Here is a 17,254-nt window from a genome sequence, read left to right on the forward strand (position 1 = left end):
TGTTTTTTAAGTTTTTATTTTAATTCTAGTTGGTTAATGTAGAGTTAATATAGTTAGTTTAGGTGTACAATGTAGTGATTCAATTTCTCCAAAGGAATGTGATTTTTTTTTAAATTTTTTTTTCAACGTTTTTTATTTATTTTTGGGACAGAGAGAGACAGAGCATGAACGGGGGAGGCGCAGAGAGAGAGGGAGACACAGAATCGGAAACAGGCTCCAGGCTCCGAGCCATCAGCCCAGAGCCTGACGCGGGGCTCGAACTCACGGACCGCGAGATCGTGACCTGGCTGAAGTCGGACGCCCAACCGACTGCGCCACCCAGGCGCCCCATGGAATGTGATTTTTAATGTACTTAAGTACTGTAGTTCTGGAGACAGTCTGCTCTTGATTCTGTGTTACAGGGACCACAGATATTACTGTGAGGTTTCTAAGGTGCCCTCAGAACCTTGATTCGAAATAAAGAGTTTGATGAATCTCTAGTATCATATCATCGTGTGTAGGAACAGTGTGTTTAAGGGGTACTTGGGTGGCTTAGTTGGAAGCTCATGGGACTCTTGATCTTGGGGTCATGAGTTTAAGCCCCATGTGGGATGTAGAAATTGTTCAAATAAGTAAAACTTAAAAAAAATCTATAAACATTCTGTGTGATCACAGGTGCTGGTTTAGAATTGTTTTCTCTAACTCCAGGTATTTGAAGTGTTTAATAGATATAAGAAGTGTCTGTGAATTAAACATGGAGAGGCTTTTCCCAGTTAACAGGGAAGCAGCACGTAAGAAAAATAGAACTTAGTAAGTTTCTTGCAAGATTCTTAGCCTCCAATGTATCTTATGATATTTCTGCTCTATTAAATATTATAAAACCAATCCAAGATTATTTCACTTACAAGTCACACAGGTATTTGCCTGACATTCCATTATGCATGTGTCCTGTCTTTCTTTTCTTTTTCTTTTTCCTTAAATAGGCTTCATGCCAAGCACAGACCTCAACACAAGCTTGAACTCAGGACCAGAGATCAAGACCTGAGTTGAGATCAAGTTTTGGACCCTTAACTTACTGACCCAGGCGCCCCTTGTATTTCAGTATTTTTCACAAATCATGCTTAACTTTTACTAATTTTATTTAACTGAGGTTTTAACAAATTGATACCTATAGATTGTGAAAATAGTAGTAATTTTGTTCCCAGTATACATTGTTTAAGCAGGAACTAATGTTTTCTGTCTTGAGTTCCAAGGTCTTAGGAATAGTACTTTTGTTTCTGGAAAAAAACAATGATTCCTTCTGTTGCCTTCCTAATATGGAGCCCTTCTTGCATTCATTAAAACCAGGTTTCCATGAGGCAGGAACCTGCAGCTTTGTTGGACAGCAATCAGTGCATCTACAGTTTTCTGAGATCTCTAGGGTGGTATTCACGGTTTATAGTTGCTTATAGAAAGGGTGTTCATAAATAATGGAACATTTTCATTAGCAAAAATTGCATGTAAATACCGCCATCCATCTTGAAATGGCAAAGTGTAAACATAAAGCTAAATATAGATCTGGTTTATTTACAGAACACAGCTAAGCAGTGTTTTTGTATATCATTAATTGAATGCACTAACTTTCTGCACAGCGCAGCCAGGTTCTCATCACCTGTCTGCCCCTAATTAATGAGTGAATGTAGACAAGCACTTAACCTCTCTGTTCTTCTGTGGCCCTTATGTTTCTAAGGAAGGCAGCAGTGCCTGCCTCATGTATTTAATGAGAAATAAGTTATTTCATGGGTGGTAGTTATACTATTGTTTCACACATAGCAAGTGTTGTGTAATGGTTGTTCATGCAACTCTTGGAAGGCCTCAAATGACTGAAGAACTTTAATTATTTGAGAGTAAGAAGTGTTGGTGAGTGGAGAATATCAGATTTCAGTTGACATGATTTGTCTGGCCTCTGCCTCCTATTCCCACGCAGGATCCTCTAGCCCAGAAGACAAGTATCAGTCACTGAGGACAGACAGGATGGCCACCAGGGATCTGGCAATAAGAGTGATCTTCTTAATCCAGACTGTGGTTGGAATCCTGGGGAACTTGTCTCTTCTTTACCATTATGTCCTTTTTTCTTTCACTGGGTGTAGGCCAAGGCCCACAGATTTGATTGTCAAGAACCTGATTGTAGCCAACATTTTGGTCCTGGTCTCTTTTGGAATACACCATACCCTGTCAACTTTTGGGTGGTATAACATGTTCAGTGATTTTGGATGTAAATTCTTCCCCTATGTTCGCGGCGTGAGCAGGGGCGTGTCCATTGGCATGACCTGCCTCTTGAGTGTCTTCCAGGCCATCACGATCAGCCCCCAGAACTCCAGATGGACAGCGCTTAAAGAGAAAGCTCTCAAGTGCCTTGTCCCTTCACTTGTCCTATGCTGGGTCTTGCAGATATTGATAAATATCATGTATCCTGTGGTTATGGGTAGCACTTTGAACAAGAATAACATCACAAACAGAAAAAGTTTCGGGTACTGTTCAGCTGTTCGTTATGAGAAAACCAGAAATTCATTGAATACAATGTTGTTAACATTACCTGATGTGTTGTATGTGGGGCTCATGCTCTGGGCCAGCGTTTCTATGGTTTTCCTTCTGTACCAGCACAAGCAGAGGGTCCAACACATTCATCGGACCAGCGTCTCCTCCACATCATCCCCTGAGTCCACAGCCACCAAAACCATTTTCCTCCTGGTGTGTACCTTTGTCTACTTTAATACCCTTTCGTCGGTCTTTCAAATTGTTTTGTCTGTTTTTGACTGTCCCACCTGGTACCTCTTGAACACCAGTTCAGTGATCAGTCTGTGTTTCCCAGCTGTCAGTCCCTTTCTGCTCATGAGCCGAGACCCCAGGGTATCCATGGTCTGCTTTCCCTGTATAAGGAATATAAAATGCCCTCATTTTATGAGAATTGTGTAAATTGTAGGAATTTCCATAATGTTACTCATGTCAGTTATTCCTTCTTCACCTCTGAGTCCTGTATAATTGTGAGAGGCTAACTTAATAATGGTAAGCAGAACATGTTTAACATCTCCTTTAAAGTGAAAAATAAGTTACAATAATAATCATAATGCAATATTATATCATTATCTTATAAATCCTTATTGAAGTTTTGCTAATGATTTTAGTGGAGGAGTTCATAAATTATGCAATTTCAATCATCAGATCCTGAAACAATCTGGATATTATGCAGAACTCTTTGGGAGTGTCATGTAAATTTGTCACAGCAAATATCCCTGAAGTGATGTAGGCATGGAATTAAAGCAGAAGGAGCCTGGAAATGGATCAGCCTGTGGCTGCTCAGCACTGACACTGAAGAGAATGGTATCAGAGGAAAAATTCAGTAAATGAATAAAGCCTTGGACACCCAGTTATGATTGTGGCACATTTCATCCTTAGGAAGGTGGTAGTTAGTCAGGTGAAGTATGATGTTATGGGAACATGGGAGGTGAGCATGAGTAAACATTTTCAGATAGAAATGGTCAGATTGGACTGCAGCAGATAGTGGAGAGCACAGATTAAAATTTTAGCTGATTTAAAAAAAATTTTATTTTAGAGAGAGAGTGTGAGAATAGAGGGTCAGAAGGAGAGAGAGAATCGAGCTGCATGATAAATGTGGAGCCTGCTTGAGATTCTCTCTCTCTCCCTCTGCCCCTCTCCTAGCCTTGTGCCCTGTCCTCTTTCTAAAAGAAAAAAATATATAAAAGTATGTTTTAAAAATATATAAAGGCACATTCTCCTGTCATAAGTGTGTCGCTCAAGGAAAGTTCACAAAGTGATCACACTCTGTACCAGGTATTTGGTTCAATAGATAAAATATTGTCAGACTCAGAAGCCCCTTGTGCTCCTTACCAGTCAGTCCTCATCACGGTCATACATGCCGTGACATGGAACAGCATAGGTCACTTTAGGCTCTTTAGTACTGATATAAAGGAAGTAATAGAGCACGAACTCTCTGTATTTGGCTTTTGTCATTTTTTCTGTTGTTTGTGAACTTACTGCTGCATGTTGTTACTGATCATTCATTGGCATTGCTGAAGAGAGGGTTCTCCTGCATAAATTTGAAACTATTAACTCAGTCACTCCACTTTTAATTAGGATAGTGGTGGTCTGTTAGGAATAATGCTGTACGTAAATTTCTACCATGCTTTGTTAGCACGCATAAAACTTTCTGCTGGCCATAGAAGTAACAATGGAGTTGAATGGTGACAGGTTTACATCTCTGCACCTTTAGGAAACAGTGCCCAAGGAGTTTGAAAAATTGTACAAACGTTCACACCCACCAGCAGTGTAGGAGGTTTTTGGTTTGTGGACATGTTTGTCAACAGTGTTGGTTTTTTTTCCTTTTTCTTTTTGACTTCTGGTTGGTGTGCACTGGTGTGAAGTAGTGAACTTCTTTTTTTTTTAATTTGTCTTAAAAAATGTTTATTTTTGAGAGAGAGACAGAGTGTGAACAGGGGAGGAGCAGAGAGATAGGGAGACAGAATCAGAAGCAGGCTCCAGGCTCCGAGCTGTCAGCACAGAGCCCGACACAGGGCTCGAACTCACAAACCAGGAGATCATGACCTGAGCCAAAGTCAGACGCTTAACGGACCCAGCCACTCAGGCACCTCATCAAGTAGTGATTTTCTTATACTCTCCTTGATTACACTATGGAAGTTGTGCATTGTTTCACATATTCCTTAGACATTGGGAAATATCTTTTTCAAGTATACCTTAGTTTTATTTTGTCCAGTTTTTTCTATCATGTTGTCCTTTTCTTAAAAAAAATTTTTTTTTTACATTTATTTTTGAGAGACAGAGAGAGAGAGCGCATGAGCAGGAGAGGGGCAGAGAGAGAGGGAGACACAGAATCCAAAGCAGGCTTCAGGCTCTGAGCTGTCAGCACAGAGCCCAACGTGGGGCCGAACTCACAAACCACAAGATCATGACGCGAGCCAAAGTCGGATGCCCACCTGACTGAGCCACCCAGGCGCCCCTCGTGTTGTCCTTTTCTCAATGTTTTGTAGTAGGTCTGTATATTTGTTAGACATGTTTCCTTTCTTGGTCTCTTTTTTCTCATGCTCTCTCTGTGTCTTTGTATGTTCACTTTTTTTCTTGAAATTTATTTATTTTGAGCGAGAGAAAGAGACAGCATGTGCACGAGTTGGGGGACACTCAGAGAGAGAGAGGGAGAGAGAATCCCAAGCAGGCTTGATGCTGTCAGCGCAGAACCTGATGATGGGCTCAAACCCTCAAACTGTGAGATCTTGACCTGACCTGAACTCAAGAGTGGGATGCTGAACTGACTGAGTTACCCACATGCTGCCTGTCGTTGTATGTGCTGATGAGAAGAAAGTCTTTAAATTCTTTTTATTTTCTAATGTTTATTTGTGAGAGAGAGACACAGAGTATGAGTGGGGGAGGGGCAGAGAGAGAGAGAGAGAGAGAGAGAGAGAGAGAGAGAGAGAGAGAGACAGAATCTGAAGCAGGCTCTAGGCTCTGAGCTATCAGCACAGCTGACACAAACTCACAAACGGTGAGACCACGACCTGAGCCAAAGTCAGATACTTAACCAACTGAGCCACCCAGGTGCCCCGAGAAGAAAGAAGAAAGTTTTAATGTTAATATAACTCTTTCCTCCTTTATACATAGTGCTTATTTCTGTTCAAGAATACTTCCCTTTTTTAAGTTATTTTTAATTTTATTAGAGAGAGCATGAAGGGGGAGAGGGGCAGATAGAAAGAGCGAGAGAAAGAGAGAGGGAGAGAATCTTTAGCAGGCTCCACTCTCAGGTGGAACCCAAGATGGGGCTTGATCTCCCCCTACTTAGCAGAAATCGAGAGTCAGCAGCTCAAATGACTGATCAACCCAGGTGCCCCCAAAATCTTTATATCACATTAATCTTTAGATTGGCAGTCCTTCCAGAACTGAATTGCTGTATGTGTGGATAGTGAATTCTATTTTTTTCTGATAAGCTAACAAATTTCAATTATTTCAGAATACACGATGTTATATGTGGAAACAAGGGGAACAGATGTGACCACGAATCTCTTGCTGCCTATTGTGTGTGAATAATACTGCCTTTTGTCTTGGTCCCTGGAGTCTCATGTCTTCTTGCAGCATCCATGCAGCTGGCAGGCTCACTTACTGGTTTGCAAATGGGGTAAAATCTTATACCCTTTACATTTCTTGAAGTCTTGGCAATGAGGATGGGATAGCAATTGAGCAGTACAAGGACTAACCTTTGTGTGTTGCCATAGTAACAGTGGGAAGTTGAGTTGAGGTGGTAATTGAGTGCTTTCTGAGTCTGTGTGGACTGCTACAAGAAAATTCACAAGTGTATAGTGTAGAAACGAGTTCACATCTCCCAGGTATGGAGTTTGAAAATCTGAGATCAGGGTGCCAGTGTGGTTGTTGAGGGCCTTTCTCTGGGTTGCAGCCTTCTGCTATTGTCATAAGACAGAATAGAGGAGGGAGTTCTCAGGTCTCTTTGTAAAGGGCACCCATCACTTTCATGAGGGCAGAGCCTTCAGGTCACTTCCCAAAGGCCCCACCTCCAAATGCCATCACCTTGTGGGTTAGGTTTCAATATATGTATTTTTAGGAAACACAAACAGACCATTGCAGGACCCTTTGGAACAAGTTCAACAACCAGTTTGTTTCTATGTCACAATGTAATAGGAATTGTTGTGTTATAGGCTTTGCTTCCCCATTCCAGAAGTTCCAGACGGGATTGTCCCAATCAGGGTGAGGTGCAGGTAGAGAAGTGTTACTGGGACACACAGCCTTTCATTTGCCATCGTTGGGGGGTTTCCGTCCACCTCTGATGTACCAAGTTTTCATAACGTATGTGATATTCTGTCTGTTGGCCTGTTAGAGGCCTCAGTCTTAATCGCTCTGTCTAATGTGCCATCACCTCTGCCAGTAGGGGTGGCTGATACAACCCAAGCAATTCAGAACCCAATAAAGTTCACTAGTAAAGTGCTCAGTCCCTCCAGCAGTGAAGGAAAAATCCTTTTGTTTCCTTCCTGTCACCTAGAAGGAAGTCAAGTCTTACTGAACCCCTCGGGTGTGGGAGACAGCACAGGTCTCCGTGAGTGCTGTGTCTGTCATTTGGAGCCTCTGGCAAAGGGAGGAAGCCTCGACCCAGAAGCACCCCATGGTATGTGATTTGGGGGCTCGTGCAACACAGTTAACTGGTGCACTGTTTTGAAACAGCAGTTTTAAAACTAAATAAATAAGTTTTTAACAATACACTGATTAACTTGCTAGCGTGCTCTCCTCAAAACTGACCCTTAGTAGTGTTTTCACTGTGTGGCTTCATATTCCACTTTTGGAATGAGTCAACACGGACCCACTGGGAAGAGAGGAAGGAAGGGCCTCACGTTTCTCGTGTCGAATGGACGTGCCTATTCAAGAACGAAGGCACACTCTTTCCAGCAACATGCCATGTTGACAAGAAAAAGTCATACCCATCCCTTACGAAGAAATTTTTAGCTCCACGGTGTAGCCAAAGCCACTGGCACTAGGAACCCTCAATATCCTGAGGGTCCCCTAAATGCATGGCCCCCTTTGCTGATGGTTTAGGCAGGCTGAACTCTAGTGGTGTCCCCTGGGCCACTGGGTCTGGTTAGTCTCGGTGCTGGCTCTGCAAATCCGAAATCAGAGGCAGTCCTTCCTTCACTGGTCGTATGTCAGATTCCTGGGCTGCTGCCAGGGGTCTAGCTGTTGAGTGTGCTACTTGGAAAACAGTGGATGGCAGATGAATGACTTCCCTCACTCCCCCCCCACCCACCGCAAACCTTAACAGGCTGTGAACAGCGGAAGCACATTTCACTGCTATAATAATTGTGTGGGTCCCTCATTCAGTGCCCTTGGTGAGGCCTGTTCTCACAGAGACTGATCAGAATGAAGCTGCTGATTGAGCCTGTTTCTGATCAGAGGTATCTGTGCATAGCGCACTTGTGACTCCCTTGCACGGTTTTATTGAGGTATATGGGACGAATAAAATTGTATGATATTTAATGTGCAGCCTCAGCTAACAAGACCCAGAGCTGTTGGGGTGGAGAGAGATCCCAGAACACGGAGAGCAAGCAATGAAAAATGCAATGCCTCAACATCTCTTTTTATTGGGAGTCTTGCCCTTCTTTTGACACAATGAAGGGGGAGAGAGCATCCCAGGCCTTCCCTTCCCTATCTGCAAACTCACTGTAACAGTCTTCCTAAGATGTTGGTGGAGGTTGTTTTGAGTGAAACTTGAAACAGAGATTAGACCCAACATTTCCCGACTCTGTCAGAGGAGACAGACTCCAGGGCATACTCACGATGCCAGGCCAGGGATGGAAATTCTGGGTCAGGGAGACAGACACGTGGTGGTGGAGTGTGGCTCTGGGGTTCAGGGCCAAGCCTGCAGAGGTGCAGGGAAGGGGAGACATCTATGCAATGATCTGAGAATTGAATGGGAACTGCTCTCTAAGGTATGGAATGGTTTGGACAAAGGCCTGTTTGGTGTGGGAAAGCATGATGTGCTGAGGGGGGTCCGATTTTCCACAACTGCTAACCTCCACCAGTGGAAGTGACATGGGGCATGATAGCCCCTGCGGTGCACCCTGGGGGCTTGGAGCTCCGGACTGTGTCCTGAGCAGGATGCCTGGGCAGGCACAGTGTCTCTGGCCTCAAGAGACTCATGCCCTAAGTGGTCTCTGATTCGGAGTCTGAGGTGGATGAAAGATAGATAATGCCCTCGTGTTAGAGTGTGTTAGAAGTTTATTTGGGTGTCTCACTGAGCCTCAGGAACAGGGAGTATGATGACAAAGGGAGAATTTCTGGCAGGTTGATGAAAGAAGTGTATGACAGATGATAGAACTGTACATTGGACAGTAAAATTTGCTGTATGTACATTAAACATACATATTAAAAAGTTTTTTTTTTTTCAACGTTTATTTATTTTTGGGACAGAGAGAGACAGAGCATGAACAGGGGAGGGGCAGAGAGAGAGGGAGACACAGAATCGGAAACAGGCTCCAGGCTCCGAGCCATCAGCCCAGAGCCCGACGCGGGGCTCGAACTCCCGGACCGCGAGATCGTGACCTGGCTGAAGTCGGACGCTTAACCGACTGCGCCACCCAGGCGCCCCTTAAAAAGTTTTTTAAAAGGAGGCAGATCATGGGTGGCTTGGTTTGTTGAGCATGTGACTCCTAATTGCGACTCAGGTCATGATCCCAACATGATGGGATTGAGCCCCATGTCAGGCTCCATGCTGAACGGGGAGATTGCTTAAGATTCTCTCTCTCCCTCCATCCTTCTGCTACTCACACTTTCCCTCCCTCCCTCACTCCTCTCCCCCTCTCTCTGTCTCTCAAGAAAAAAAAAAGAGGAAATTCCTGACACATGCTACAGTGTGGTTGCACCTTGAAAATATTATGTTATTGAAAAGAAGTCAATTCCAAAAGATGATAGATTCCATTTGTAGGAAATGTCCCTACTGGACAAATGGATGGAAACAGAAAATAAGCTTATGGTGCCCAGAGTTTGGAGGGATGAGGCTACTTAGGGTGATGGTTGAAGGCTACAAGTTTTTTGTGTGTGTGGTGATAAAAATATTAGGAATTGATTGTGTTAATATGTGCACAGGTGTATGTTAAAAAAAAAAAACACATTGAAACCACTGTGCACTCTAGGTGGTGAACTGCATGTGAATTGTACCACAGTGCTGTCCCAGAGATGGTACAGGAAGATAAGAAAGCAGCAGAGCCTAGTTTATGATTTTACAAAGGAGACTTCAGGAAAAGTTGTAGGTAGCAAGAGGGATCTAACACTTTGAGAGAAGGATAAAGTTACCAGGAAGTTGTAACAATCCTGAAAGTCTGAGTACCTACCATCAGAGCTTTAAAATTTGTGAGGGAGCAAAAAGAGAAATAGAGAATCTCACAATTATGTTTCACAATATTTACAGGCTGTGTATGAAGGTCACGGGAGATCAGTAAGGATATGGAAAACTTGAGCAGTGTGTCAATCATGGTGATCTAAATGGGGCACCTACTCCACAATGGCAGATACACATTCTTTACAAGGTCATGAGAACTATTCAACATGATAAGCCAAATTCTGGGACAAAACCAGTCTAAACAAAGGAATTACAAGACATAATCTGTGATCATAATGGAATGAAGTTAGTAGCTGGTAGGAAAAAGATATTAGAAAATTATCCTAGATAATCTGAACTCAGAAAACACACTTCTAAATAAAGATGAGTCGAAGTGGAAGGCTCCAATCAGGTGCCATCTTGAACTGATTTAATAAGAATAGTGCACGTCCAACTTTGTGGGATAGAGCTAACATACTGCCTACTGGGAAACAAAGCATGAAATGTTTTCATGGATTTTGTTTTCTGCCACTTGATTAAATTCCCTATTTAATTGTAGTAGATTTGTTATTTATTTTTAAAGAACTGCTTATTTTCTGTCAATCTGATTTCAATTTTGTTTTTTAAATTTTGTTCAAGTATGGGCCAGAAAAGCCTGTGTTTTATTTTGAGCATTTTATTTCCCCATTTGGTTAGTGAAGATGCTAATCTATAAATTTCTTGTAATGGTTTTGGCATCAGAAGAATGCTAGATTCATAGAGTAAGTTGGAATATCTCACTTCCTCTTTAAATTTGATTAGAGTTTGATAGAATTGGTTTGAATCTCATTATCCCTCCCCCACTGACTGGATGCTAGGTTATTGATTTTAACTGTTACTGTAGTTGCAAGGTGATTGGTTTGCAAGGCTTCCATGGAGTTGAAGAGATTGGATGAGGATTGGAACAAGTTACAGTGCCACAAGGCTCACTGTGATTTGATGTGTGGACTTAATTAGCTGCTCAGCAGGGCAGAAATTATTCACCTTTAACCAGAGCCTCACAAATGGGTCAGAACAGCACACAAAAAATTACATCAACATTTCAATATTCACCTAATCGATTCTAAGCTTGGAAGGGCAACCTGATCTCTCTGCTCTTCTCCTGACATCCATTTATTTCCTATTCTTTATCTCATCATGTAAATATATTCCTTGGGGTCTCTGTCTATTCTACACTTGACCTAGATATTAGCTGGGTCTAGCTTTAACCCTCTGAAATCTTGTCTTTCAGTCTACCAGTTCCACAGTCTTGAAAGGCTAACATTTTCCCAGGAGTTTGTGCTAATTCCCACAAGCTGACACTATCAGGATCTCCTGTGTTGTGAAAATAGCTTTCCCCATAAAATTAGACATGCTGTCTATAAGGACAGACATCAAACTGAAGCCCTCAGTGAACATTCCCAAAAGAATCCTCTTACACAGAAAAACATCTGGAATCTATGTGGATGTTGAAAGATGTGGTCAGAATGACAGAAGATTCCAGGGCAGTCTAGGGCAAAGAGTTGGTATCCTCTTAAAATAGTTGTTTTTCTTCCATTGGCCCTCTGAACTGCACTGTTTATGAGGCTTCTTGGATCTTTGCCCTCTTCCTATGCAGTGCCTTCCCCTGCATTTCCTCCCCTCCTCTCTGCCAAGTTGCTGATCTACCCAAACAAGTTACCTTCTTCTCCATTTGGATAGGGATCGGTAGGCTCTCTCAAGTCTCCGTGCTACCCGAATACCTGAGTATATTGTGATTTAAAGAGTAGTTGAGCTTTGCTTCAGTATAATCCATATTTTAAAGAGTTTCTCCTATTTATCTATCTTCTATCACCTATATTTCAATCTCTGGCTCTGCCTGTTTGTTTTGCATCACAACTATGGTTATTTCAGAAACCATGAGAGTTTGAGATTAGCCTGCAAGTCGTAATAGCTACCAGCAGAAGATGAGAGATTCCTAGATTGAATACAAAGCACTTTATTACTCATGGCCCAGCAGGCAGCATGAACATCCTGATTCCAACAGTTTTCCAAGGCCCTCTTCCTTGTCCTGACCTTATTCCAATCATGGTTCCTTGGAGGGGTCCCAATGAATGCTACACATGGAGTGTTTACATCATACCTGAGGAACCCTGAGTATACAAAATCCAAGACTTATAAAGGGGTATTCTAGCACACCTGCTGTACTCTTTGACACTGGGGAAGACTTTAGCTTTGTTTCCCTGTACAGCAAATAAGTCAGTATGGTGTTCCAGTGGGTGACACTGTCCTTGTCTCCCAACGTATTTTTCTAATCACACATAAGGTAATCCAGTATAGAAGAAAAGCTGTCCATGCTTCTGTAGGAGGCATGTACATATGTGAGAAACCCATGGTAGAACTGTCTTCCAACAATATCCAGCAGTCATTTCTGGACTGTATTGGCTCCTGTCACAATTTCCCATGAATTCATCCCTTGTTCAAATGTTCTGATTAATCTCACAAATGGCTAGGATCAGATTCATTCAATTTTCATCAAATAATATTTGATTGAGACCAGTATCAACAGGATACTATGTATCAGGATGAGGTGAACCTGCATTATTCACCTCTACTGTGCCTATATGGTTCCTACATTCATCCATCAGAAGGAATCCCAAATACCCATTAGGGTCCACCATAGAATGACAAGTGGCTTACTCTTTTAGATGCCATATTGGGGTGCATAGGTGGCTCAGTCAGTTGAGTGTCCGACTTTAGCTCAGGTTATGATCTCATGGTTCATGGGTTCTAGCCCCATGTTGGGCTTTGTGCTGATAGCACCAGATCTGATCTGCTTCAGATTCTCTGTCTCCGTCTCTCTCTGTCACTCCCCCACCCAACTTTCTCTTTCTCTCTCTCTCACACACACATACACACAAATAAATAAACATTTAAAAGGGGCGCCTGGGTGGCGCAGTCGGTTAAGCATCCGACTTCAGCCAGGTCACGATCTCGCGGTCCGTGAGTTCGAGCCCCGCGTCGGGCTCTGGGCTAATGGCTCAGAGCCTGGAGCCTGTTTCCGATTCTGTGTCTCCCTCTCTCTCTGCCCCTCGCCCATTCATGCTCTGTCTCTCTCTGTCCCAAAAAAAATAAACAAACGTTGAAAAAAAATTTAATAAACATTTAAAAAATTTAAAAATAAGATGCTATTGACTTTTCCAATGTGATGAGTGAATAATCAACTGAGGATTGTGCAAAATGATACAACTTACATTTTTCTGCTAAGATAGTGTTCCTTATCCACTGCCCCTCGCCCATTCATGCTCTGTCTCTCTCTGTCCCAAAAAAAATAAACAAACGTTGAAAAAAAATTTAATAAACATTTAAAAAATTTAAAAATAAGATGCTATTGACTTTTCCAATGTGATGAGTGAATAATCAACTGAGGATTGTGCAAAATGATACAACTTACATTTTTCTGCTAAGATAGTGTTCCTTATCCAGAAAAAGCAGAAGCTAAATATTGTGGAATCTTGTCTCATTATCAGAAAGGGACTGACAGTTGGAAAACATGCAGAAATTAGGTCAGTGAGGAAGTAATGGTGGGTTGCTCTAGACTCAGCAGAGGATCTGGGGGGAACACGAGTGCTGTGAATGTGTTAGACCTGTGCTTGTGCCTGTGCAGGATGAAAACCCTGGAGCTGCTGGCCCAGATCCTGAGTCCAGGAAGTGAAACTTCAGGGAATACTATCAGTATTGCATAGAGTGACCCTGAGATTGTCTCATGGTCAGATGTAGAACAGTATTCAAAATCCCTTTTCTTTGTGATGTTTTTTTTTGGCTGCTCTGTTTCCCTGACACATACAACACATACATAGGAATGATAAAATTTTCTATCATACATATGATCCAGAAGAGGGAAATGGAAATGCCAACATACTTTGGAGCTTTGACTTGAAGATACTTCTATGAGGAGTTCATGGGGCTGATCACGATGGTCTGGAAGACACTCAAGAGGCAGGTGCTGCCAATGGACATTCCCCTGCCCACCCTCTGAACATAAAAAAGAAGTTTGCATCCAAACTCATTGAAGAAATATTTTACCCCCAAAGCTGCCAATGTCTTGGGGACACCTTTTTTTTTTTAATTTTTTTCAACGTTTTTATTTATTTATGGGACAGACAGAGACAGAGCATGAACGGGCGAGGGGCAGAGAGAGAGGGAGACACAGAATCGGAAACAGGCTCCAGGCTCCGAGCCATCAGCCCAGAGCCTGACGCGGGGCTCGAACTCACGGACCGTGAGATCATGACCTGGCTGAAGTCGGACGCTTAACCGACTGCGCCACCCAGGCGCCCCATTGGGGACACCTTTTGAGAGCATCACCAAGGAGTTGGCTATAATTAGGTGCATGAGGATCAACTCTGTGGGTCTCAACCTCCCTTCGGTGTGGTAATGGAAGACATAATGGTGAGGAAGAGAGAAATTGTCCAGGAGTCAGACTATCGACTGTGGTAAGATTATTGCTATTGCCAAATCCCCAGAACCTATTCTATCATTCAGTACGTTTTCCTTTAAATTATAACCAAAGTCATTCCTGTGAACAAAAAGTTTCCTTGAAGATTTTTTACATCAAGAGTAACTTTGGTGGGTTGCTCCTTTGGGCTTGCCAAAGACTTGAAGAGGCAGGAGGAGATGGAGAGAAGTACCAGGATATTCCATGGAAGTGTCAGCACTAAAGATGAGGTGGTTTGATTGGGAAGAAGCAAAGGTAAGTGATAGCAAGTGGAAAGAACGCTGAATACTAATAACAACCTTTTTAGAAACTGATAATCGTTACTCATATTGGAAAAAAAAAACATACAACGTGAATCATTACCTACATCATGGGATAAATCAATTCTGAATATGTTCCTGATTTATATATCAAAGAGATAATATGAAACTTGTCATTGCTTGATTTGATCAAAATAGCAAGAGATGCTTGAGAGATCGATGGTACCATTGGATATGTCCTGCCAAAATTGTGTGGATAGAAAACAAAGTTAGATTCCAAATCATTGAGGAAATGTTTCAAATAACTCTATTCTTGTGGATACCTTTAAGGAGAATGATCAGGACTTGGGTAGAAACAGGTGCTTGAGAATCAAAACTGTGCACCTGAATGTGTAATGAGGGTGGAAAAGGAAGAGATGGGGGTAAGGAAGAGAGAAAGTGCCCGGATTCCCTAGATGGTCTGTGATAAGTAGGCCATTCATATTGGTAAATGCTTTCATGCCATTCACACAGTTCCCAGTGACAGATCATCATCTTGAGAGCCTGAGGAGCCTGCCTGAGCACATGTGGTGTGGACTATATTGATCATATCAAATAAAATACAAGTATTCACTGAAAAATAATTAACGTTGTTGTTGTTGTTGTTAAGCCTCCCAGAGTTGAGGTTAGAATTTTATTTTTTTAATTTTTTATTTTTTCAATATATGAAGTTTATTGTCAAATTGGTTTCCATACAACACCCAGTGCTCATCCCAAAAGGTGCCCTCCTCAATATCCATCACCCACCCCCCATCAACCCTCAGTTTGTTCTCAGTTTTTAAGAGTCTCTTATGCTTTGGTTCTCTCCCACTGAGGTTAGAATTTTAAAATTTTTTTTTTCAACGTTTTTTATTTATTTTTGGGACAGAGAGAGACAGAGCATGAACGGGGGAGGGGCAGAGAGAGAGGGAGACACAGAATCGGAAACAGGCTCTAGGCTCTGAGCCATCAGCCCAGAGCCCGACACGGGGCTCGAACTCACGGACCGCGAGATCGTGACCTGGCTGAAGTCGGACGCTTAACCGACTGCGCCACCCAGGCGCCCCTGAGGTTAGAATTTTAAATAACACTTAGTTTGCATGAATCGGTGCTATCATGTTGTACCTCTGGTATTTTCATAGGTCTTCCTACCTGCATAACGTAGGCACTGCCATTGCATTATTTTCATTGTAAAGAGAAGGAGAATTTGGGACACAGAGGTTGAGCGATCTGTCTAAATTCACATGCTGACAGAGGAGGGGCAGAGAGAGAGGGAGACACAGAATCTGAAGCAGGCTCCAGGCTCTGAGCTGTCAGCACAGAGCCTGATGTGGGGCTTGAGCTCATGAAGGGCGAGATCATGACCTGAGTTGAAGTTGAATGCTTAGCCGACTGAACCACCCAGGCACCCCTTTCTCAGACTCTTAAGTATAGAGAATACACTGATGGTTACCAGTGGGGAGGTGGATGCGGGGTATGGGTTAAATTACTGATGGGGATTAAGGTGTACACTCATTGTTATGAGCACCAGGTATTATATCGAAGTGTTGAATCACTATATTACACACTGAAAATTGATATAACAGTATACGTTTACTAATTGGGATTAAAAGAAGAACAAAAAAAAAACTTTGTGTATATTGTTTGGAATAATATACAACCTTTCTGTAGTATTAGGAAAAATAATTATATTTCCTAATTAAAAAAAGAGTTAAATATTGTCATTCCACACATCATGGGATGTGGATTGTTAATCAAATTGCTTTGTGCACATATGAATGAATGGTCTCAGTGGTTCTTGAGATGGGCTGACCTCTCCACCATTTTTGCATGTTCTCACAGTGCATGTATACTTGTGAACTTTCCCTTGAATGGCTGTAAAATGCAAGATCCCACCATCTGCATACCCTCATGCCTTCACCTTTTATTAAATGGTCACTTTTGATGTTGAACAATTTAATAGAAAATGTAAAGGAGAAAATGTAATCTTAGAGCAAATGTACACCTGCATCATATGCTTTATATAAATTCACCAATCATTACTGGTTTCTCACCAGTTCTTAAAAATTTTTTTTTAACGTTTTTATTTATTTTTGAGACAGAGAGACAGAGCATGAATGGGGGAGGGGCAGAGAGAGAAGGAGACACAGAATCGGAAGCAGGCTCCAGGCCCTGAGCCATCAGCCCAGAGCCTGACGCGGGGCTCGAACTCACGGACCGTGAGATCGTGACCTGGCTGAAGTCGGACACTTAACCGACTGCGCCACCCAGGCGCCCCATCACCAGTTCTTTATCTGTTGACATGTCTTTGCTGTTTCATGTGAGAATAATTTGTCACCATATTGACATTTTGCCCGAATACCAGAATATTTATCTCTTTACGTGAAGGTTATTCTGCTAATGCAATAAAACCTTCACACTTAAGAAAGGATACTAGTGTTATGCTATCATTTCATAGACAGTCCATAGACAGATTTTCCACAGTGATACAATGATGCATTTTTTTGTCTGTTTTCAGAAATCTAGGATCCAGTCATGTCACAGGGACTTAATTTATTGTCTTCATTCTTTAGTTTCTTTAACCTAGAACAGTTACCACTCTTGTTTTTAATTTGTCCT

General features: G+C 42.2%; 1 protein-coding gene, 1 long non-coding RNA gene and 1 pseudogene across 2 annotated transcripts in view; 2 read left to right on the forward strand and 1 right to left on the reverse strand.

Moving 5' to 3' along the window:
- The window catches only part of LOC147573793 (uncharacterized), a 76,347-nt gene that overhangs the window by 44,255 nt on the left and 14,838 nt on the right, over positions 1–17,254 (forward strand). The gene's annotated exons all lie outside the window — the stretch shown is intronic.
- LOC112851195 (vomeronasal type-1 receptor 4) lies at positions 1,646–2,934 on the forward strand. The gene has a single exon (XM_025914741.2). The coding sequence runs from the start codon at positions 1,909–1,911 to the stop codon at positions 2,932–2,934; it is 1,026 nt and encodes a 341-aa protein (XP_025770526.1). The 5' UTR covers positions 1,646–1,908.
- LOC112850860 (vomeronasal type-1 receptor 4-like) lies at positions 11,183–16,459 on the reverse strand (annotated as a pseudogene).

The sequence above is a fragment of the Puma concolor genome, chromosome E2 (genome assembly GCF_028749965.1).
Source record: "Puma concolor isolate L17-30 chromosome E2, mPumCon1.1.hap2, whole genome shotgun sequence".
Taxonomy (NCBI): Eukaryota; Metazoa; Chordata; class Mammalia; order Carnivora; family Felidae; genus Puma; species Puma concolor.